At 38.1% G+C, this 25,131-nt stretch overlaps 2 protein-coding genes across 3 annotated transcripts; one reads left to right on the plus strand and one right to left on the minus strand.

Moving 5' to 3' along the window:
- Nucleotides 1–1,426: 1,426 nt before the first annotated feature.
- LOC128862723 (segmentation protein paired) lies at nt 1,427–25,131 on the plus strand. Of its 2 annotated transcripts, XM_054101410.1 has the most exons (3): nt 1,427–2,026; nt 3,611–5,376; nt 23,304–25,131. In XM_054101410.1, exons 1-2 carry the CDS (start codon nt 1,966–1,968, stop codon nt 5,374–5,376), a joined length of 1,827 nt encoding a protein of 608 aa, XP_053957385.1. In that variant the 5' UTR covers nt 1,427–1,965; the 3' UTR covers nt 23,304–25,131. The 2 variants fall into 2 exon arrangements, with proteins under 2 accessions (XP_053957385.1, XP_053957384.1); XM_054101409.1 differs by lacking the exon at nt 23,304–25,131 and having other exon boundaries at nt 1,429–2,026; nt 3,611–5,887.
- Nucleotides 18,096–18,851, minus strand: LOC128862724 (uncharacterized). Its single transcript, XM_054101411.1, has 2 exons — nt 18,730–18,851; nt 18,096–18,671 (listed from the first exon to the last, which is right to left on the minus strand). The coding sequence occupies exons 1-2, from the start codon at nt 18,749–18,751 to the stop codon at nt 18,250–18,252; spliced, it is 444 nt and encodes a 147-aa protein (XP_053957386.1). The 5' UTR covers nt 18,752–18,851; the 3' UTR covers nt 18,096–18,249.

Raw genomic sequence — 25,131 nt, forward strand, 5'->3', positions numbered from 1 at the left:
AGTACATAAGCCAGCAAACCTACTCAGAGGTGAAAATGCAGTTAAACTGATGATACACTTTACTTTACTTTTGAGCACAATAAAGTTGAAAATCGCGTTTGCAGAATATAATTTATACCGCACGATTTTATAAATACATATCTCATTTATAGCTACTTGTATAAAATATTATAAAATTAATTATGCATTCATGTGTGAGGGCATAACTTTCTCGAAGGGCTGAACGGATTCCCTCCTCTTTTAATCACATTCTTAAATCTATCGTTTAACAAATAATTGCGGTTAATTCTAAGAGTTAATTTTAAAATTGAAATTAAAGTTGAAAATTAAATGGTAGATAAAATGACACCTGCATGTCAGTTGTGAATAATTCCTAGACGGTAGCTTTTTTATGGCATCTTTGATGTTTGTCAGTACACAAATGTACAATTTTACACGATAGAACAACGCGTGAAGACTATTGAAACTTATTATGAAAATGGTCGATCCTTAAGAACAACATTTCGCAAAATTCGAGTTTTTTTGGTGGAAATAATTCTTCTAAAAATTATGCCAAAATCGCGTAAACGGTGATCGCTCCAATCAAGAAGAAGAAGAATGAGTCGACAATTCGAAAGATGGCAAACACTTTCAAGAAACTGGTTCTGCCGACTATTTAAAAAGCACTGGCAGGCCGAAAACGGGACGTTCCGTTGATGGTGGATCATTTAAATTATGCAATTTTTGAATTTTGAATAAAAATAGTGAAACCTGAGAGAATCTAAATTTTCACATGTTTTATTTTAAAACAACATCTAGGCGCTTCTTTTGAAAGACCCTTTGTCAAAAGACATTTGATTCAGTACAAAAACAAAAAAGAAAAATAGAGAGAAACAGAAATAGGACAAAGAGAGCAGTTAAATTGCATTATGTATCTCTGTTTAATTATGTAAAATCTACAGATTTCATTACTACAAACTTATTTTATCAAAAGTCAGCGGCATACTCTTATCGGCCATTCGATTCGAAGTGGTAATTTGCGAAGCAATTATTTGCAGCCTAATTTGTACAAACCAAACATTTCTACGCTCATTAAATATTCATAAAGGAAGCTTGAATAAAATATAAGTGTAACAATATGTATGGGTTTATATGTGTATGTTTATTTTTTCTATACAGAAGTAGAAAACGCCCACATTATATCTTTGTTCCACGGTTCACCAACACATAAAATAAAACAAAGAGTAAACTTCACTTAGATTTGTAAATATCTAAAAATAAGAAAAACAGAGAGGGAAATATTTTGGCGCTCCCGATTGGTTGACCGCTTTACCGCTCGAATAACTGACTCAAATACGTATAGGACTACTTTTATTTTTGCTTCATTCATCTAGCTATACCGCTTCTCTTCCCAACGCTCTAGCATTGTGACAGCGATGGCCGGCATCTTGAAGAAACTATTCAGCTATATATGTATATAGAGTAGCTACTGGTGAAATCAACGCTGCCACCTAAAATAACAGTGCTGCCGTTTGCATGTTTATGGTAACGAAATACATAGATTTGTACATGCATCGGTTTGAGCACTCTAGCAACCTGCGTAGAGAGTTGATGATCTTGACAAAAGATCGACGCGTTGGTTAGTGATGAAGTTGCTACGAAACAGGCAACAGGACATACGCAACGAATTGGTTTCGTTTCGGAAATGTATAATTATTATTCGCCCATCAATACAATGGCAGTTTTTTTTGTTTTTGTGGAATTTGTTCATGTGCATATCAAAAAACCAAATAAATAAATACTAAATTAAAAAGTGTGCTTGGATTTTGTTTCCAAAAACAAACAGTTAATAATAATATTAGTGCAAGACAATTTGTGTGAAAAAAAGTTTTAACTAAATGTTTAAAATTGTTTTGGAATTCTACCAACTATTTAAGTGGATAGAAATTCCAAAATTTAAAGACTTGAACTTGGAAGCTAAAAACAATGACAATAAATGAATTTGCCATGCACAGGCCCTTCTTCAATGGATTTGCCACCTTGCAAGGTAAGTGTTGCAGCTGACGTTGTATTTTTGGGGAATTCCTTGAGAAAAAATTAGAAAAAAGTTAATTAAGAAAAACCGCAGCGGATATATGTGAATAAAATCTTAAAAACAAACAGTTAGAAAACGAACTCCTACCTAACCCGACGTCAATATAACTAGAAAGTATTTCAGCATGTAGTTGATATTTCTGATTTTGTCAAAAGTGGAATTTGCGAGTTGCCTTGGCAGCACAAGAACTAAATTCATATAAAGGGTCTTTCAAAAAATTGGCCTCGGAAACCTCCTACCCGTTCATCGGCATCTACCTGACAGTTGTCAAAGGGGAACTGCACAACCTATTTATCGGGAAAGCGAAGAAAAGGGGCTCACTTCTCTATGTGCTAATTCGAGAACCTTTGACCCCGGTACAATAGAAGGAGGACCTAGAAAGTCCCGGACACTTCACATCATTCAATTTCCAAACTCGTAGCTGTGTTTACCGGTCATTGGACGAATAGCACGCACGCGGAATAGCTGGGTTTACCATTTAGCCCCCATTGCAGAAGCTGTGGGGACCTTTCAGAGACGGAGACTGTAGCGCACTTTCTCTGTAAATGTCCTGAATTGGCAGCTGGAGGATTAAGGTCACTGCGTGCTACTTTCTTCGACAGTCTGGAGTAGTACGCCAATCTATATCCAACCAATCTTCTCCATTACATCAACAGCTTTGTCTGGCTGTAGATATCTGCCTATTGGAGTCTCATAATGATACTAAAGCGGCGCTTTAGTGCTACTTGGAGAGTGCCAGAGCGCTACTTCATCCATTTCACTTGTCTACCTGAACACGCTTTTTTAAATTTTATTCAACAACAAAAAATTCGTTTAATTGTAGTTTTTCTTATGTATACTCGTACATATATTTATTTTTCTTCGGTAGCGACGCAGCTAGTTTATTGTCGCTGGTTTAATGGTATTTCGTGGACACATGGACACATCGACTTGTATAAAGACCATAGAGACATTCCAATCTTCCACTACTTTTTTATTACAATCACAACAGTCACCGTCGACGTCCATGTGATCATTTGGTCTTGTGATGCTCAATACTAATGTAAATAGACACCGATTTGTTATTGCCCGTGTGACTTCCGTAGAAGTCAATTGTTCTCGTTAGCTGTTATTTATAGGTTGTACTCGTACTTTCAGAGTAAAATGCATATTTCGGTCGTTTTCCAAAAAAACTGTTTTATTACAAAAAAGTAAATTGGCAATTTCCTCGTTGTACCTTAAAACAGCTGAGGGTAGACGGGTGCACTGTTTGTCTGTTTGACGACACATTTTACTTGATTTAATGCTTGTTAAAATGAACGGAGATAAATTAGTTTTGACTTTTGTTATTGTGGTTTCAGAAATTTGTTAACTTATACACTTTCGTATATACGAGTACATTTTCTTAGTAAAGCTTTCTGGAGAAGTCTCGAAGATGGGCTTGAATCTAAGAGTCGCTTGTTTCTGCTGTAATAGTACGATTTTTAGTAATTAGAATGGTAAGATTTAATTTGTTATGTGTTATAATATGTTTCTGTTTATTTCACTAATTCACAGATACGGGGCAAGGCCGCGTCAACCAATTGGGTGGTCTCTTCATAAATGGGCGGCCGCTGCCCAACAACGTGCGTTTAAAGATCGTGGAAATGGCCGCTGAGGGTATACGACCATGCGTAATTTCCCGACAGTTACGCGTTTCGCACGGATGTGTTTCGAAAATTCTAAATCGCTACCAGGAGACCGGTTCGATACGTCCGGGTGTTATCGGTGGTTCTAAGCCGCGCATCGCGACACCAGAAATAGAGAATCGCATTGAAGAGTATAAACGCCAAAATCCCAGTATTTTCTCTTGGGAAATACGAGATAAATTGATACGTGATGGTATATGTGATCGCACTACAGCACCTTCTGTCTCGGCTATTTCTCGTTTGGTACGTGGACGCGATGCAAATGCCGATGATGAGGAGCAAAAGACTTGCTCCGGTTCGGAGCATTCACAAAAATTGTCCGGGGAGGACGTTTCTGATTGCGAGAGTGAACCGGGTATCGCTTTGAAGCGCAAGCAGCGTCGTAGTCGCACTACCTTCACCGCCATGCAACTGGAGGAATTGGAACGTGCTTTTGAGCGTACACAATACCCAGACATTTATACGCGTGAGGAGTTGGCACAACGCACGAATCTTTCCGAAGCACGCATACAGGTGTGGTTCAGCAATAGGCGTGCACGTTTACGAAAACAAAATACTTCTGGCCCATCAACGGGGGGCGACAGTGCTAATGGCATGGCCGGTGGCTATGGGTCTAATCAACTTCCACCCGTTGGTGCCGCAGGCATGATGCCGACAGTATCTTCAGAGGCCACTGCAATGGCTGCTGCGTATCAGCAACAGATGTATGACTTCTATGTCGGACATTCCACAGCGCCTGCTTCAGGTACTGGTTCGATAACGCCACCACAGCAATTTTACAATTCTACCTCTAGTTATAGCTTGCCACAGCATAACTTGCTAAGTGCCGGTCCAACTTTGTCATCAGCGAGCATAACTCAACACAGCAGTGATATTGGAGTACCAATACATTCGCAATACCAATCAAACTCACCGTTGATGCGCCCAAATCACTGCAACAACAACACCATGAATTCATGCCAAAGCAATAACGATCAGAATCCGGCTTACACAGCAGAAACGGCGGCGAACTCTAATCAGGTGATGCCACGCAAAGAGAGTCCAAATGCATCTACATTCGGCGTCAACGGTAATACTAATAGCATACAAATACCTCCTACACCCAATAACATAACGACCGCCATTGGCACTGAGCAGCATAATGTCAGCGCTGATAATATGGGCAATCCCTCCAAGGAATTGCAAAATAAAATGCAAACGGAAACACAGCAAATGCAGCATCTTTATGCCAGCTGGAATGCATCAATCGCACAACAATCATCTTCGAATGATAACATTGGCGCAACACGTCCCACAGCATCACACTCGCCCGAAGATTCGTTGAATTCGAGCACCTCACAAGCGCCCGAATTGGCAGCGCATGTATTCCACCTTCATCAAGATTTTACTCCACCTCATTCTCAATACACATCGCCTTCCTTTCACATGCATCCACATGCGCACCATCAAGCTGCGCCATATGCCACATCGCATTTAGGTTTTCATCACAACTCGACGGTCGGCAATATGGGCTCCGCGACAGGTGGCAGCTCATCCCACTTTATGCAGCAGAATTTCGGGAGCACAGGATTTAGCTCGTCCCCAAAAATGAACTACCCCACGGTGCCGCAGCCATTATATCATTCCTGGTACTAAGTAAGAACAATGTAACCATTTCTCGTTGTATGCCACATTGCCTTTATTTATTGTATAGATATGTTAATGGCGGCCGCCGTAGCCGAATGCGTTGTTACATGACTACCATTCGGAATTCGGAGAAGGTTGGTTCGAATCTTCGTGAAACACCAAGTGAAGAAAAAGGTTTTTCTAATAGCGGTCGCCCCTCGGCAGGCAATGGCAAACCTCCGAGTGCATTTCTGCCATGAACAAGTTGCTGTGTGCAGTCGACTTAAAAGTGTAAGTCTTTCCATTTGTGAAACAACATGAAGACGCTCGCCACAAATAGGAGGAGGAACTCGAACTGTTTCTTAATTTTTGATCTTACACTGAGATTCGAACCGACGTTCTCTTTCTGAATTCCGAATGGTAGTCACGCACCAACCCATTCGGCCACGGATGCCGCCGTTCGGCCAACTATAATTTTGTTTGCATAATACAGAAACATTGTACTTTTGTTAATAAACTCCCTGTTTTCGTATTTATTCTATCTTCTTCGTTTGCTTATTTATTTGAAAAGAGAATTTAGATGAAAGTTATTTAAAACGTTTGGATGAAAATTTTAAATAAAGACGATGAATGATTAAAAATGTGTTCGGAGATGAAAAAATGACTCGCAAATTAATGCGATTTTAAAGGCAGAAGAAGGTTAGCTCAATGTGTATCAAACGATTTTTTCGACTTCGTTGCTAATAGATTCGGATTCTACATAAAATTATAAAAAATATCCTTTAGCACATGGTTCTGAAGTCAATTTCCAGGCTTCTAAATTATAACAGAAGCCATCTTTAATTAATACGAAGTTATTATGAAGATTAGTATTTACTAATGTTTTATGAATGCTTCTGTTGTTTTTAAATAAAAAAATCCTTGTACCGAGAAATTCCCACGTACTTCCTTACTATGTACTCCGTACTATGTACTTCTTTTCGTGATGTGAATTTTTCTAGGGTTTTCCCTTACTACCCTCATGAAGACAGCGGAGATGGCGGACGCTACTTTCTTCCATTCCTCCCTGGAAATGGCGCCGTCCTCCCTAGCACTGTCCATGACTCCAAGAGTGATGTGGCCTGCCTGTTTAGCGACTTCGCTAAATGGTTTGGGCATGCCGCCATCAGTCCTGGGTCTCTTTTCGAGGGAAACATCCTCCTCCTGGGATCGCTGTCTTTTTACCCCCGAATCCACTTGTGGCGCAGTCACTCCCTTTTCTCTGCCCTCTTCCGCCCCCCGCAGAACCTTCCTGGCTCACTCAAGCGTCTGGGAATGTTTCTCAGATAGCTGAGAAGCACTTTGGTCGCCGTAGCGCTCCAAGATTTTGGTCGCGAGACGGAGGTCGGAGAAGGATCGTTTGCTTTGCCCTCTCTGCCGTTTAGGCTTAACAGGGGGTCCCCGAAGAGGCAACCCCAAAGCCCCCGGAAAACTGATGGAGGACCCCTTGCTGGTACTGGCCATCCCATCCAGTACTGCTAAATTAAGAGTATGTATGCGAACGTGAACGGTCGTGTTTTTTGATTGCTCCGCTATCGAAGTTTTGAATATGATCCTAAACCATCATAAATACGAAATTGTGTAATTTTATTTGCGAGACAGTGACTCTATTTTAATAAATTTATTCTTCTTGGCTATTGCATAATATACCGATCTAAAAATGCCGTGTCTATGTGCCAACAAAGTTGAGCGTACACAAGACAAAGTGCAGTGCGACAAGTGCAATGACCTTTTTCATTTAAATTGTGTCAACCTGCAACCTGTTGACCTTGAATTCTTGCTTAAAACGGGTAAGCAATTCATATGCGATAAGTGTGCCGCTGCTCGACGACAATCCCTTCGAGCACCATCAACTCCCATTAACCTGGATGACGAAATTGCCACTGCTGATAATGTACCTGTGAATCCAGCTAATCTAAGTACACAATTATCACCACATCAACAACTGCCGAAATCAACATCAGCTGATGACGTAAACAATTTAGATATCAGTCTGAATACAATTATCAGAGAAATTGCTGCACTGAGATCAGAAAATGCTCGTGCGATGGCTGCAATTAGCTCTCTCAAAGTGGATAAACAGTTGCTGATTTCGCAAATAAGTGATTTGTGTGCAGAAGTGAAGGAGTTACGAAAACATCAAACGGTTGATGTCTCCTCTGCTCTGGTACAGCTAACCGCTGAGGTGAAAGACCTTAATGCTTGTGTTCTTGCATGTGAGTGTCATGCAAGGAACACAAAAAATGCGAAAAGCAAATCGAAGAGACAGGAATCACTATCAGTGACTGCTGCTACGTCGCCTGTAAACGTGCCTATTGTTGCTGCTTCGCATGGTGAGACTAATTCGTTTTCCTCTGCTTCGCACTCTCATGCTGCTGCTGGTGATGCGCCGCTCTCTTATAGCGCTGCTGTTACTAATACAGCTAAAGTGAAGCTGACGCCAATTGCTGCTGCTGCTGCTACTACGTCCGTTCTCCCATCAACATCAACTTGCAGAAAAGCGTCGGCATTGCCGACTTCTCTTGCACCTACATCAAATCGTACACGTGAATGGAAAACCGTAACTAGAGCTAATAGGAAAAAGCTTAAGCAACCTTTAGTTATTGGTTCAAACCAAAATAGTGAATTAAGTGTAGTTCCTAACATGAAGTGGCTGCACATATCGTCCTTCTCAAACACTGTGACAGCTGCCGATATTGTTGATTATGTTGCGAAACATGCAGAAATTGACCGCAAATTTCTTTTCTGCTATATGCTTATCAAAAAGGATACCCTCGTAAAGGATTTCAAGAAAATCAACTTTAAGCTAGGCGTATCTGAATTTTCCTATGATAAGCTTTTAAATGCGGATATATGGCCTACGAACGTAAAAATTCGGCCATTCACTTTTTTTCAAAAAGACGTCACTCCACCTCTAATTCCGTAACTTCTGCAGCTAACTCCATCGCTAGTAATAAGTTATTAAAATTGTATTTTCAAAATATATCTGGACTTCGGACTAAATGTTCCACGGTATATATGAAAAGTTCTTTCTTAGATTTTGATATTTTTGTATTCGTTGAATCTTGGCTGAATGAAAATTTCTTCGACTGTGAAATTTTTGACCTCAATTTGTACGATGTTTTCCGTAAAGACCGTGACCCTGTCAAATCTGGATGTTCCAGAGGAGGTGGTGTTCTCATTGCTGTTCGGAGAAAATTTCGGGCATCATTGGTTACACTTACCAATTCTGACACACTCATCGATCAGCTTTGTGTACGTGTTTATGGCTCATCTGGATCAGTTTATGTGTGTGCATCCTACATTCCGCCGAATAGTCCGGATCATTTATACTTTGCACATTCTGACAATGTTGTGTCATTAGTATCAAGCATAGCTGGTGACAGTCATCTTTGTGTCCTCGGTGATTTTAATTTATGTCGCCTGAATTGGTCCCCACTTAGAAACTCGGCTGCTTTTATGGCTTCTAATGTAAATTCTTCAGCCGAAATTCATGTCATTGATAGCTTTTTAAGCATTGATTTATCACAAATCAATGGTTTTTATAATAGCCTTAATAGAATCCTAGATCTAGTGTTCATTTCAAATAACATCAACTACACATTGTCGGAAGGCATTGCTCCCATATCTTTAACTGATAAACATCATGTTCCTCTTTCTCTTGAGTTGGAATTTTATGAGTTTTCTGAGGTATCCGATGAGCCTAACATCAAATTTAACTACAACTTATGCGACTTCTCAATTTTTAACGAAATTTTATTAAGTATTGACTGGGGTAATGCCTTCCACGACAATGATGTTACCTCTTGTTTTCATTTTTTTAAGACTAAGGTTTCTGAGCTCTGTTTGAAGCACATTCCTATTTATCATAAGAAAGTATATAAGTCACCTTGGCATACCAAACGGCTTAGGCACCTAAAGAATCTAAAAAACAAATTCTCTAAACTGTATAAAAGGTCTGGAGACCCAATGCACTTCTCAAAATTTCAATGCCATTTAAAAGAGTTTAACTGTTTGAACAAGTTCTTATATAGAAATTACATCTTGAATTTCGAAAACAATATTATTTCGGATTCGAAGGCCTTTTGGCAATTCATCAAATCAAAAAAGTCTTGCTCAATGGTGCCAAACGATGTTTTTTATAATGGTAAATATGCAAATTCTGCCATAGAATCTGCCAATTTATTTGCTGACTTTTTTTGCTCTAATTTTGAACCCGACCTAGACTCCGATTCTAGTTTGCCCTCTAATAGTTTTTCACCTCTCAATTTTGGGACTTTGTACCTATCTGTTACTGATGTCGTCAAGGGTATTACGAAGCTTAAGCCTACAACGAAAACTGACTCGGATGGCCTTTCGGGCATTTTGCTGAAGAATTGCTTGTGTCTCGCTGAGCCTCTTACAATTATATTCAATAAATCGTTGTCCTCTGGTATCTTTGTTGACGACTGGAAATTTACTTCCATTACGCCTATATTTAAGAGTGGAAATAAAAACGATGTTAGCAATTACAGACCGATTTCGAAGCTTTCGTCTGTCTCAAAACTTTTTGAGATAACAGTAAATGATAAGTTATATTTTGCTGTCAAAGGCCTAATATCTACCAACCAACATGGTTTCGTTGCAAGTCGCTCCACTGTCACTAACTTGTCTATTTTCAATGATTACTGCATTTCAGCCTTCCAGAACAGATCTCAAGTTGATGCAATTTATACAGACTTCTCTAAAGCGTTTGACAAAGTATCGCACCGAATACTCTTGTCGAAGCTTGCATCATTGGGTATACATTCCACGTTTTTGTCTTGGATCAAATCATATTTGTCCAACAGACACTGCGTTGTAGCCGTCGATAATACGACATCCCGTGCATTTATTGCATCCTCCGGTGTCCCACAGGGAAGTATTCTAGGACCCCTCCTCTTTATACTCTTTATTAACGATATTGGTTCTTGCTTTTCATTTGCAGAACACTTGTTGTATGCTGATGATCTTAAAATATTTGCGGTGATTAACAGTGTTAGGGACTCTGAAAAGTTGCAAACCGACTTGCACAATGTCCGGAACTGGTGCTATTTAAACCATCTGTCACTAAATATTAGCAAATGCTTTCACGTAAAATATGCTAAATCAAACAACACTTTGCATACTTCGTATAATATTGCTGGCTTACCTTTGCAATCCGTTGAGGAAATTAAAGACTTAGGCGTTATTTTCGACTCTAAGCTGAATTTCACCAGCCATGTTAACCACGTCATAAGACGATCATATGCGATGCTAGCATTCGTTCGCCGAAATTGTTCTGCATTTACCAACCCACACACTCTCAAAACATTGTATTGTGCTTTTGTTAGATCAAGATTAGAGTATGCCGCTATTATTTGGAGACCGTACCAAATAGGTCTGTCTAATCGGATTGAGAGAGTGCAGAAAGTCTTTCTTCGTTTTGCGCTCCGATCTTTAAACTTTTCTGATCCTGTACCATCGTACCGCTCTCGATGTTTATTAATTGACTTAAAACCACTTGATAGCAGACGGTCTATTCTATCGTGCTCATTTATTATTCGTATTATTTCTGGATCTATTGATTGTCCTTCCCTCTTAAGTAAAATTCAATTTAATATACCCAATATGAGGCTCCGACAGTACGAAACCTTTAAAATTGGCTTCTCGAGAACCAACTATGGGATGAATGCTCCGATTCCTAGGGCATGTTCAGATTTAAATATGTTTTTCAATTCTTCTGGTGCTGATTTTACATGGCCGTATGGCATCTTAGTCAATCATCTTAAATCGTTCTTTTCTTAGTAACTAATAAACTATTGTACATTAGCTTAATATAGTCTGTAAGAATGTATCCATTCAAAGACAATAAATAAATAAATAAATAAATAAAAAATAAGATAAGGTAAATTAGGAGATGCAGCCGGTTCCGCCTGCGGCCTCCTACCTACCATAAGCGGGTTCCCGCTTGTGACCCCCACGTTCTTGCTGGAAGTCGGTTCCGACTTCCCCTCGGGGTCCCCCTCTACTCTGCTAGTCGCTTCCGACATTTTGCTGCCACTGGGAACTTCAGCTCTCAGGGTAAGACCCCGGGAGAGTTTACGAGGAGGCGATTTCGCCCCTCCTATCCTACGAGAGATGGTTTTAGGACTCGGTTCCAAGTTCCCGCTACCATCTGAGGTTTTTGTTGTTTGTTTTGTATTGTTCATGTTTTATGTTAAGTGGGTCCCCACTCGAAGCCGCTATCCAAAGCCCGTAGAAGTGTAGTCGTCCCTTAGAGGTCTCATGGTTGTCTGTGCCGCGGCAGGGAGGCCATGCGAGGGTTGACGCATGCCCTCATGAGGCATGCGTTCAGAGCCAGACCGGACGCAAAGACGGGAGTCCTCTCAACCGCACCTACACCGCCAACCCAATGGCGACGGGTTTGGAACGTACTCCGAGGCCTGCCAGGGTTTTAACGGGACGGGGGCGGTCACGGCATTAGCCCACCAACCATTTCTGTTAAGTTTCACCCTAACATACTCAGGTGGCAGAATGCCGCAACCACCAGCACAGGTTCAAAAGATTCCAAATCGTACAGAAAGAGAGAAAATCCAAAGACGAAAGCAAGGGTTGTCACCGTTCAGGTTGTCGGAAAGGCCGTTCAGGCCGCAGATCATTTGGCGCTATCCAGGGTGCACCACGCGGAGGCGATCTGCTCTACACCCCACGATAATATAGAACTTCAACACTGATGTCTGATATGGGGACAATTGAAACCTGTTCTGTCGATCCCTTCCTGGCAAACTTATCGGCATGCCCTGGAACCCGGATAAGAGAAATGTTTCCTGCACGCTCGATACGTTTGATCTCCTCCGTACAGGAGTTGATCAGAAGAGAGGTGCAATATGGCGACAACAGGGCTTTGATCGCAGCTTGGCTATTGGAACAGATATTTATATCTCTCTCCCAGCAGCGATCCCTAAGCATTTTGTATGCCCGCAGGATCGCGAAGACATCTGCTTGAAAAACCCAACTAGTTTTTGACAGTTTAAATGATACTAAAATAGTGGCTGATTTATAGAAAACCCACGCTCCAACTCCAGATTTCATTTCGGATTTGTCGGTGAAAACAGAGGCAACTATGTCCGTGCAGATTCTACCTTTCTTCCAATCCAGCTTGCTTGGAAAACCCAGTTTGCGGATGGAGAGATCTGTCCGAAGTACAGAGAAGGAAAAAGAAATCTGCCGTAAAATTCTATCATATCCTATAGGAGTTTGCTTCCCGAGGAGAATCTCCTTCAACTTAATAGCGCTCTCAGCAGAAATGTATTGAACTTGAAGATCAACGGGAAGTAAGTGCAGAATGACGTTAAGGGCAGCTGGACGGTATGTTTTTTCTACACGTCCCAGTGATGCCAATACATGCAGTCTTTTGCAATCTCCCTAATTTTGTGGTGTTCTAACCCTTCCGAAAAGCTACAAACTATACATATGTCAAAATTGGAAGAACCACTAAGTTGTACATACAGAGTACGACACGTGGCTTGCTCAACATAGATTTACAGAAGTAGAATGCTAACATATACTGGCCTTCTTAACTCGATTTTCGATGTGCAGCTTTCAATGAAGTTTAAGGTCAAGTGTTACACCGACTTGACTTCCGACGAGATCGTAAGAAACTAGTTTTTCACTCTGGCAAATTACAGTTATTTAGTAAGATTATATAAAACAAAACGAAAGTACGCATTGTTGAATTACAGCAAATGTGAATTGTCCGGTATGTAGTATACCTGTATCAGAGCTTTAAAATGGCATGAGCATCATAACGCAACTGTCCATTTGCAAGAAAGAGTATCTAATTGAGATATTTCTCAGAAATGGAATCAATAATAGTAAGAGTTCTGCAATGTTATGCTTTTGCTATTTGCTGACAGGGTTTGAATCGATTGTAATAAAATACCTCAACAAATTTCAAGAAGATTTATGGCCAATGCTTGCGTCGAAAAACTATATTATAAAAAAAGGTGAATGCAATGTGTGAATTTTCAAATTTCCTAAGTAGTTAATCAGATCATTCAAACACAGTAACTGTAATTGGTTCATTACCTGCTAATTGGGTCATTCCGAATATTCACACTTTTCTCAATATCCACACAAATCATTCTTCAAATCTGACCTTTTTTGATTTCATTACTTTTCCAGTGAACAAACATTCAGCTGAACGATTTGTGCTTAAGTAGTGCACTAATCCACATTTGAGGACGACTGTTGATTTTTGGAAAAGATTTCCAATTTCCCCACTTAAATAAATATTGACTTTGAGGTTCTTAGCTGGATAAGTTTGTTGACTGAGCAAATTTTCTTATGTATTGTACATTTAGATTTTTTTTATCCAATCTGGCGCCTTGAAAAAAGATAGTATCACAAAAGCTGATCTACTTTAGCATATGCGGGATTGTTTACATTGCAGGTCTTGCAAAATTTGCAAGAAATGAAAATAGTGCAAATCATCCTAGTCTGCTACTGCCTTGCCAATCATTTGCGTGTTTTGATGTTTGTAAGCGGTATGCAATGACTTGCTAAAAAAATGTAGGAAAACTTTGTTAGAGACAATAAAATTCATGTTTTTATTTCCCAAATATTTTTAGTGCTGAAATACTAGAAAAAAACTTCTTATTTTTGTAATTTGGTAGTTGGATTGTCAACTAGGTTAGGGTTTAGCGCTAAAAAAAAAAAACACTTTTTTTTTGAATTTTTTACAGAAATATGGCTTAAGATACTTTAATAAAATCAGTTGCATGTTATTGTGTATCTTTTCAATAAGTTTTTAAAAAATATTAATAATAAAATATTGACAAATAAGCCCATGACAGAGTTTTTTTGGAGATATGTTTTTCGAGAGGTGCTCTGCGGTGCCAATCGGCATTCGTCGTAGAATCATCTGAATCTAATATAAAAAAGTCGAATTTTTCAGTTAAAGTATGACGTAATGCTCCCCCCTACATTAATAACATTTTTTTTTTTTCATTTTTGTAGTTTTGGTGGCAAAAAAACGTAAAACGAGCATTTTTGGCGAAAAATTTCGCCATATTTGTAAGTGAAAAACAACCTTAAAAAAAAAAATAAAAAAAAAACAGTGTAGGGGGGCGGTATTTTTGATTTAGAAAACGTGTGCCAAATTTGAAAAGAATCGGTTGAATAGTTTCGGAGTTGTGATTGGCCACCGACTTTTAAGAAGTCGTTTCGGGAAAAACGCGTTTGAAAAAATGACTCAGAGAAATTATCGATTTCGAGGTAGAGTGCCTACAAAGGCTATAACTTTGAGAGTTCTGCTCCGATCCACTTAAAATTTTGACACAACATTCTTGAAATGATTTACTATAAGATGAGGGAAGACAAAAAATTTCGAGAATACTCCTCTGACAACCTTTTGAACAACTCTCTGTGTATAGAACTCCGATCAGAATGCAGTTGACCCATAATTTTTATTGCCACCTTTTGAATAGCTAAGGCCAGAGGTAGCAAATCCACTATTATTTCTATACATTTCGACTAATCTGCCTAAAGGGGTGGGAATATAGAATCGAATTTATTCCTTAGTTTGAAGTTGGCTGTTTTTTCCTTAAAAGAGCGATAACTAAATCATCAATCAATCAATGATCATTCGCTTTCAAACGCTGAGTTAATTTTACCTTTTAGGAGAACAATCTAAGTGTACGAAGTTCTCATTAGGCTGATTGCGTACTTGTTGAGTTTGATGACGAATTTACATATTACAGAACTTAAGTTACTTTCAGGTACTTCATAAAAAAACGTGCGTACAGCCAAGAATGATAGAAAAAGGCTAGATAGGCTGAAGAGCAAAAAATGCTAAATCAAGTTACGAAAATAGTAATTTGGTAGCACTGATCACCAATTGGTCTAGAGTGACGTCAAGAAAACCAGCTGATATTCTCAAACTCCCTAGGAGCAAAGTAACGGTACCACTAATTACTCTCCCCATCATGTGTATAGAATTATAGAGTGAACGCCAAGAGTTGAAATTGAAATTGTGAATAAGTACTTTATGGTAAAAATGTACCTATATGTAATTTGGTAGGTTAGTTTAGCTTTAAAATTTGTTTATTATAACTGATAAATATAAAAGGACAATCAAAATGGAAATAAATATTTTTTGGTCACAAATGTTAAAGCTGTTTGAATGATCTTTTGGGCAGATAGTGAATTCGAAATTTCCATCAGCTCAAAGTGCCGAAAAATGCATTATTGGCATTTGACATACCTTAAATAAATAAATGTTTTTTAGCATTCCGAGTGCAACATGTAGCAACATAGTTCACAATTTTTGTGATAACAATTAAATATACAATTACTGCAATCAAGCAAATGTTGGAAAGATTATATCCAGCAGTTCTCTAATCTCTCTAATAACCATTTCGAATTTTGGTTCTTCGACGCGTTCGCGCACAGCTACCGGTTTATTTTAATACAAAATACGTACTATTTTTAATTTTTCTATTTTTCATCTTACTTGTTTCTATTGTAATTATGAAGCTCAAATTGGCTTGATAATTAATGAATTAGAAATTATACCTATGCAACCCGCAAAGCCTGCTAAGATTAGGTAGTGACCACTACTACTTGCACATCCCTGGTTTAGGCGGTTGCAGTTGTTCAATTGTGTTCGTAAGGTAGCAATGCACCCACTGAGAGAGCAAGCAAAGCTGAAACGCACTAAAACTCGACTAGAGCTTGCATTTGAAGTTAGTGAACCTCCCGTACCTCGTGTAAGCTCAGTGGGACAGCTAATAAGTCGCCGCCACAAGCTCAGTAGCAAGTTAATTTTCGGTAGCGTAAAAAAATTAACAACAAAAAGTCATGTTAATATGAAAGAAATCTTACGTCGAAGATTAATTATGTGTATGTGTGTATGAGAATATGTGTTAGGTTGCGCGTACATTGTCGTAAGCTTTTCTTCTTTCAGACTCAAAAGGCGAGGCTGAATAGTTGGACATTTTAAATTGAACGCTGTAACCGGTTGTGTGTGTAATTTGATAAAAAAAAAATAAAACGTTCATTAAAAAATGTAAGAGTGCCTTCAGTGGGCTGTCTATTCGTTGGACAAATTAATGAAGTGATGTGACAGCAATAATGCTTTCTTTACTCTTCATAAATGCGGGTACGCATCGCAATTGGAACAGCTGTTATGGCCGATGCCTTATAAGGCGCACACCGTTTGTTGCAGTTCTGCCGCTTTTGAATCTTCATGCGGAAAAAAGTGAAGATGCGGAAAATGTGTAGTGTTTCGGAGTAAATTGGGGAACTCTTTGGGGGATGCCTTTTGAGAAAACTTATAACTTTTGCTTTTTTCAACTAAAGCAGATAACCAGATTTTTAAAATTTTGAACTTGCGAACAAGCGACTGCCCCATAATCAATCAATAAAAAATTCTCCAACTAAGGGAAAATGGAAGAAATTCAAAAAAAAACTTGTCTTTAATAGCCTACTCCTTAAAGAAGAATATTTCACAAATGCAAATATTTTTTATAAAAAGCGGTTTTTAAGTAAATAATATTTTCAATTTTTCTTTTCACCTCTTCATTGATTTAACTGAACCCCTCTTAATTTTAGTATCTGATAAATGACAGATTTCATTCGAGCACTGTTACTTTTTGGTGGTTTATTGGTGATACTCAGCTGGCTTGCTGTCGCAATATTAGAGAAGCTATTTCGCGCTGAACGCGTTGATTTAAAACACAGAAATATAGATCAATAACTTCGTTTCATTTGAATTTAATTTTACCCTAAAAACAATAAACAAACAATATTAAGCTTCAAAGTAGTATTTACCAAATAACTGAAAATTTTTATATTGCGCTTGATTAGCTCGTAATGACCATCAGATTGTCAACATTTTACTGAGAGAACGCGTGACATTGGCATTGTTGGCAGATAGTTTATGACCTGGATTGAAAAATAGGTTACTTCTTTAAAGGAGTTACAGCTTGTTGATGGTGGCCATCGTTTAAAAAATCAAGTCCAAGTAATAATAATAATATAAATGACTAGCAAACCCGGCCCCCTTCGCTGGGCACACTAAAATAGAATAGATATGGTTTAGAACAGAAAATATATGATTTTCATATTATTTATTTCTTTATTCTTTATTCAAGCGCTTTGGCATAAACAATATTTTTTGTTTTTCTATTTGTTTTTGAGTAAATATAAAATATAAATTGAAAATCAGGAAAAAAGAAGATTGTTTTTAAATTTCAAATCAACGCATATGAATAAACAATCGTCTTTTTTCCTGATCGTCCATGAATTTTTCGTTTCAATTTATATGTTTTATTAAGCATTGGAGCTTTTTCAACCATTATCCATTTATAGAGTAACTGCGGGTATTGTGGTATACCCATTTTATTTTCGTCTATAAAATCGTTAAATTTTATTTGATTTGAATGAAAATTTATCAATAATATGCTACCGTTATTAAGTTCAAATAAACCTAGCTTCAAAAGCCTTAGAGCCGCGAGTTTCAGAAATATTTAAGAAAGTACTGCAAAAGACGGAAACAAGCCCTTGAAGAAATTGGCGGGTAAATTGGTATACCTTGTTCTGGTAATGTGGTATACTATACCATTTACATTATTAAAAGCATCATATGCGGGTAATGTGGTATACTATACCACATTACCCGCATATGATGCTTTTAATAATAAGTCAGTTACTTTTGATTGATAACTAAAATTTTATTGCGAACCATTTAAAAAAGGAATATGAACTGAATTAAAACATATTGAACAAAAATATTTTAAGCTTCAATTGACAAAAAACGCAACAATAAAATTCATAGCACTTGTAAGAGTATTACTTACAATATTACTTACAAGAATCGCAAAGAAAAATAGCACTTCGATTGGGAATACACTTTTCGTGGGCCCAAATTTGTTCGCATTGCAGACAAGAGGTCCAAGGCTTCATTATTATATCCTGCCCATAAATTTTGCCACAGTAGTTGCAAGACGATTCTTTTGTTGGTGGAACATCTGGAAACTCCTCTTCACTGTCACTTGAATGCGAGTCAACAAACGATTTGGTAGAAATATTTTTTTTATTAGAGGGTTTTGGGGATGGATTAATGTTAATGCTTTCAATGCTCTGTAACAAATTACACTTATAAGGCGAAGTTGTTAAAACAGTTGCCTTTGTTTTCCGGCCTTTCCGATTAGGTGGTGGATCTCGTAGCTTTGGTGGTGGAGATATTTCCCAGGGAGTAACGAGTCTTCGGCTTGTGCTTGCTTCTATAAACAAATTAAATAGCGTTCCTAAAATTTCCATAGATTTTATTTCGAAACTTACGAATTTCAGGCTCAATTTCCATGGCTGATGCGCTTGGGGTTTCTTCTGTCGTTGAATTTATAGTTTCAACTGGATCCTCTGAGAAGACAATATATCTAGCAAGATTTTTTATATTTAAAACTGAATTGTACCTGATGATGATGTAATCTGCATCTGTGAAAATATGTTTATCAAACGGATAAATTCCCGTGGCTTTAAAACCATTTATTGCAATTTGTCCAGTTTGAACCCTCAAATAAGCCTTAGTAAATAGTCCTGCGATATCAAAATGTGTAACTTTTCTGCCCTGTTCACGCATAAATCGTCTTATTTCGTCATTATAGTACTTCTTAAAAGGTCCTATAAAAGCCTGATCCAACGGTTGAAGTTTGTGTGTTGAATGGGGCACAAAGAAAGTATAGTCACATTGTGTTCGCGAGCTAGATCAATAACTTCTATATTGCGTGTGTGGCTATAATGCCCATCTAATATAAGAAGCAGAGGTTCAGACGGAGATGGTTTCGTTACGCTTAAAAAATGCCTGAACCATGGCACGCCGAGCTTGAGCCAGGGGGAGCGTCTTTCATTAGAAGAGGGTTATGGTTTTTTCGTGGAAGGATGAAAAATGGTGGTACGAAACCACCTCCTGCGCTCATGCAAGTGATGACTGTAACAAGCGATCCTCGCTCAGCTGAAGTCATTGTTCCAATCTGTTTTTTTCCTTTCCGAGCGATTATTTGTGCCTGTTGCGAAGGAACTACTGATATTCCGGTTTCGTCAACGTTCCAGATACGAGAAGGCGGAAAATTATGTTTTGCGTTTTCTTCTTCCAGCAATTTGAAAAATATATCAACATTTTCTCGAGAAAAACCACGTGCACGGTCGACGCTTGTTCCAGTTGGCTTTCGAAAACTCAGAACATTTCGGTGTCGGTTACAGAAGCCTTTTAGCCAATCCTTGCCAGTGCACTCTTTAATAACGGAGAACTTATTGGGAATGTTGTTTTTTGTGGCAATTTGATAACACAATGACCGCACGTCTGCGCGTGTTAGTCCCCAGTACCTTGACTCCATTTCTAGTAAATATTTAACTAAGTCATTCTCAATCTCCGCTGTTAAAATCGGAGCCCGGCCAAGTTTAGTTGTCAACAGCTCCTCGATGGATTTCTCGCTTCTTGCCATGCGCTGCAGAGTGGTATGGGGGACACTAAATGTCTTGGAAGCCAAGAGAATACCCATTTCACCTTTTCTAACCGCTTGGATAGCTTTTTTCATATCCTCTGCTTTCCATTTTGGTATTTCACCTTTCTTCGGCATTTTTTTGATCGAGAGGGTAATATGGTACACTATACCACTTTAGCCGCCTTTACCTATCCCACAATAGCCGCATTAGAGTTTGAACAAATTAATTTTGAATAATTAAATATCGACCAAATATACAAAAATATTGCTTATATGCTTCACTAGTATTAAACTCACTTATTACTTCCCGATGGATAAATGCAGTTTAAAGCACAGGATTTTAATTTGCCAGAAATTTTCCACTGAGCACAAAAAAATGTCAACCACACGACCACGCGATTTTTTTACAACTGACTCATTGTATGCCTTGCAAAACACAAATCAAATCACGCGTTCTTAAGATTCTGAGAATGCCGAAATATCTAACTTGGTCCCGTTATTTCCACGACTTTAGTTTTCGAATAAAGCTGCTATACCACATTACCCGCCTATACCACAATACCCGCAGTTACCCTATTTTTCAAAAAAAAAAACGAAAAAAATTTTTTTTTCACGAACATATAATTTCATTCGGATTTCACATTAAATTCTCAAATTTCGTAAGAAATTATTCACTGTTCCAAAATCCACTCCAAAAAAATTCACAAACAATTTTTACATGTCGCACTTACGTTTTTTCCTTATGGCATCCAAATCAGAAAGAAATATAGACCCATTGTAACTCACACTGTCAATTTGACAGTTCAGTTCCGCCCCAAGCGTTGAAAAAGTAAGCGACATTATGGCTGGTTCAAAAGAACGCTGTACCCGTTGCCAGTGCTCCGAATTACAAACAAACTTTACGAAACCCATTTTCAATACTTACTTAACAATGTGCGTAAGTTTGGTTTAATTCGGTGCAAAGACACGGCGGGTCCACGTTTTGGCATTTATTTCGAGACCCTAGTCATCAATAGGTATGAAAATTACCCCGTATTTAAGCACTTATCAACAGCTTTCATTTGATACCCATATTGTACATACACAACCAAAGGTTACCCGGGTCCACGTTTTGACCTATATCTCGAGACCCCAGTCACGAAGCGGCATGAAAAATACTCTGTGCTAAAGCATTCGCCAACAGCTTCAATTTGATATCCATATTGTACAAACACATTCTAGGCTCCACGTTTTGGTCTCTATCTCGAGACCCTAGTCACGGAGTGGCATGAAAAATACTCTGAACTAAAGCATTCACCAACAGCTTCCATTTGATACCCATATTGTACATACACGTCAGAAGGTTACCCGGGTCCACGTTTTTACCTATATCTCGAGACCCTATCTACCAATAGGTATTCAAACTATACGGAAATCATCTTCAATACCTACTTAACAATGTGTGTAAGTTTGGTTTAATTCGGTTCAAAGACACGGCGGGTCCACGTTTTGGCATATATTTCGAGACCCTAGTCATCAATAGGTATGAAAATTACCCCGTATTAAAGCACTTACCAACAGCTTTCATTTGATATCCATATTGTACAAACACATTCTAGGGTCCACGTTTTGGTCTCTATCTCGAGACCCTAGTCACGGAGCGGATGGAAATACTCTGAACTAAAGCATTCACCAACAGCTTCCATTTGATACCCATATTGTACATACACATCCGAAGGTTACCCGGGTCCACGTTTTGACCTATATCTCGAGACCCTATCTACCAATAGGTATCCAAACTATACGGAAACCATCTTCAATACCTACTTAACAATGTGTGTAAGTTTGGTTTAATTCGGTTCAAAGACACGGCGGGTCCACGTTTTGGCATATATTTTGAGACCCTAGTCATCAATAGGTATGAAAATTACCCCGTATTAAAGCACTTATCAACAGCTTTCATTTGATATCCATATTGTACAAACACATTCTAAGGTCCACGTTTTGGTCTCTATCTCGAGACCCTAGTCACGGAGCGGATGGAAATACTCTGAACTAAAGCATTCACCAACAGCTTCCATTTGATACCCATATTGTACATACACATCCGAAGGTTACCCGGGTCCACGTTTTGACCTATATCTCGAGACCCTATCCACCAATAGGTATCCAAACTATACGGAAACCATCTTCAATACCTTCTTAACAATGTGTGTAAGTTTGGTTTAATTCGGTGCAGACACGGCCGGTTAGCGAACACACACAAAAAGTTGACTTTATTTTATATATAAGATTTTTTTCAGTTTGTGTCCGAAAAATCCAAATGTCTTACGGAACTCTATTTTGTTTCCAAAATAAAATGTAATCCATGTTACTCTTGGATAATGTAGTTTTCTAATGGTGAAAGAATTTTTAAAATCGGTCCAGTAGTTTTTGAGCCTATTCGTTACAAACAAACAAACAAACAAAGTTTTCCTCTTTATAATATTAGTATAGATGTATAACACTATGGATGGAAAGAGGCTTAAACAATTTTAATTACGAATATATTTTCAATAGTTTAACAATTTAATTCAATAAATAATATAATTATTATTTTTTATTACCTTGAAAATAAATTGAATACAAAAAATCAAATTTGTCGAAGGCTTTTGTAATGGTTTGCATACTCTGGCAGACTTAGTGACTTTCCGGGTTTTATAACCATACAAGAGTGCCGTTTTTAATTCTATTAAAAATTCTTAGTTTAGCACATCTATTAATATTTCGTGAAGCCCAAATTTTGCTCAATTTATAAAAACTTGCCGTTGTTTAAATGGTTAGATACGTCACTTTCAGTAACTTTATTCTTGAAAATTATGCTCCGCTGATAGCATGGGGAGCGTAATATTGTTAATTCCACGTCGCATTAATTTAGTTTTTGCAATGTTAACTCTCAGGCCTATGGTTTTGAATTTGCCATTGATTTTTCAAATTTTTATCGAATGTGTGCCTCGGATGCATATGCCGTCTGCATAATCTAGATCTACAAGCTTTTGGGACGGCAACCATTGAATGCCGTCTGGGGCTTCGCGGTTTGTTTTCTCTAATATAGTATGGAGTACTGCGGTAAATAAACTCGAGAGACGAGAGGACACAAAATTCAAAAACTTTATTTTGACGCATTGCTTCTTGACGATCACGTGACGCTGAAGTATAGCTTGTTAACATATCCACCGATATGAAAATGCACTTTGTGAGAAAAGATAATTGGATTTATTTTCGATAAAAGCACTGTTTGTATCAGGCTATGTAGACCACCCTGTATACACATAAAATATGTATTTAGAAGAAAGAATCAATTATACAGTGAGGACCAAATAAGACCTACTAATGTTAAATTCGAGTAACTTTTTATTTTCTAATATATGTAGTAATTCTTTCTTTTTTTTGCAGGTTATAATTGAAATTTTCGGATTTAGTAATGGATACATACAGTACGCAGCAACGAGTCAAATCGCACCATCAACTTTTTCTATTCTTGTCAACGATCAGTTGTTAAGGCCTAGTGAAACGATCACCAATATTAAATTCAAGAGCAGCTCCCACAGCCTTCATGATTAGAAACTTGGTCGGGCGAGGAACAGGGCTTAAGAGCCATTCTGGAAGAGTTTCTTATCGAAATATTCGCGTTGAAAATAACATAGGAGCTGGTTCCGTTATTTTTTATGGACTATTATGAGGCTATTTAAAGGATAAAGAATTCTTTAATACGAGGGCGGATCAATAAGTCCGTGACTTTTTGTATTTCTGACCTCTTTACTGGAAAAGAAATACTGCTCCTGTCAACAGGCATCTGCCAGTTGACTCCTGTCAAAATTTGATCGTGCTGCGTCAGTTAGTTTGTGTTTTGCAGCTACCTTTATCAGACTACCCAGTAATTCACAGTCGACCACAAACGCAATCGTGTAACAACTTCAGAGGAAGGTTTGGCGTTGTTTAATCGCAATATGGAGGAGTTTTTTGCGCCGTTTTGTAACCGTGGACGAAACATGGATCCATCACCACACACCAGAGACCAAACAACAGTCGAAGCAGTGGGTTTCTAAGGGTGAATCGGCTTAATAAGCACACGAAATTCAGTTTTTTCCATTTTCTCCTCAAATTACTGGGTAGTCTGATGAAGGTAGCTGTAAAACACAAACTAACTGACGCAACACGTTCAAATTTTGACAGGAGTCAACTGACAGATGCCTGTTGACAGGAGCAGTATTTCTTTTTCAGTAAAGAGGTCAGAAATACAAAAAGTCACGGACTTATTGATCCGCCCTCGAATTTTCTGTACATATCGATAAGTTTACAATTAAAAAAATCTGTTCAAAAAACTAGCACAGGAAACTATCAACGTTTAAGTATCTTTTTGGTACCTTAAGTACCTTTAAGTTTTCAGGTATTGTTTATGTAATATAGTTTCATAAGTGAGCCTTTGTCTGAAAAAAACAACAAATCTTTCTAGCAAAGTGTTAGACCGATGCAACACGCGGTAGCACTTATTCAAGATTTTAATTTTCGTGACATTTAATTTTCAGGTGACAATAACTGCGCGATACTGTTGACAAATTCACGCACTTTATTTAACAGTTCTCAGTCTTCTTTTACACTTGACCTGCAGAACATAGGAAATTTAGCGAATTAGGGGGAAAGCAACAAATCAAAATATTCACTTAATTGATATGTTGTAAAGTAAAACCATGATGCAAAGAATAATGAGATGGCGTCCATCGTGGTCCCGTTACTTTGCGCTCAGCGAATTTGACAACTAGTTACGTGATTTTAGCTCCAGTATGGCCAGATTACCATTTTCGTAACTTGATTTAGCATTTTTTTTTGTTAATTTTATTATTTTTTGTCTCGGAGTTTTAGTTCTTTCTTCATGACATTTTTCTAGCTGTTCTAATTAAAATGTCATGTTTATAATTTTGTGAAATATACATTTTTTAATAATTATTTAAATAATTCACTCAGTTTTATTTAGCTTTACTTTTTTTTAACATCTGGTGGCATTGCCCGCGATTGCCGGTGTTGTTGGTGTTCTTCTGCTTTCGGCAGTCAAATCTCTCTCTCGCTACTGCAGAGTTGCCTAGCTTTGGATATAAAAACGCACTAAATGCCCATTTAAAGAAAATAAAACACGAAATTTTTATTGTGTTAAGTAAGAACTTTGTATGCGTGACAAATTGTCTGTAGAATGTGCGTTTTTTTTAAATAAATGTGTTATGCTTAT

This window comes from Anastrepha ludens, chromosome 5 (genome assembly GCF_028408465.1).
Source record: "Anastrepha ludens isolate Willacy chromosome 5, idAnaLude1.1, whole genome shotgun sequence".
Taxonomy (NCBI): domain Eukaryota; kingdom Metazoa; phylum Arthropoda; class Insecta; order Diptera; family Tephritidae; genus Anastrepha; species Anastrepha ludens.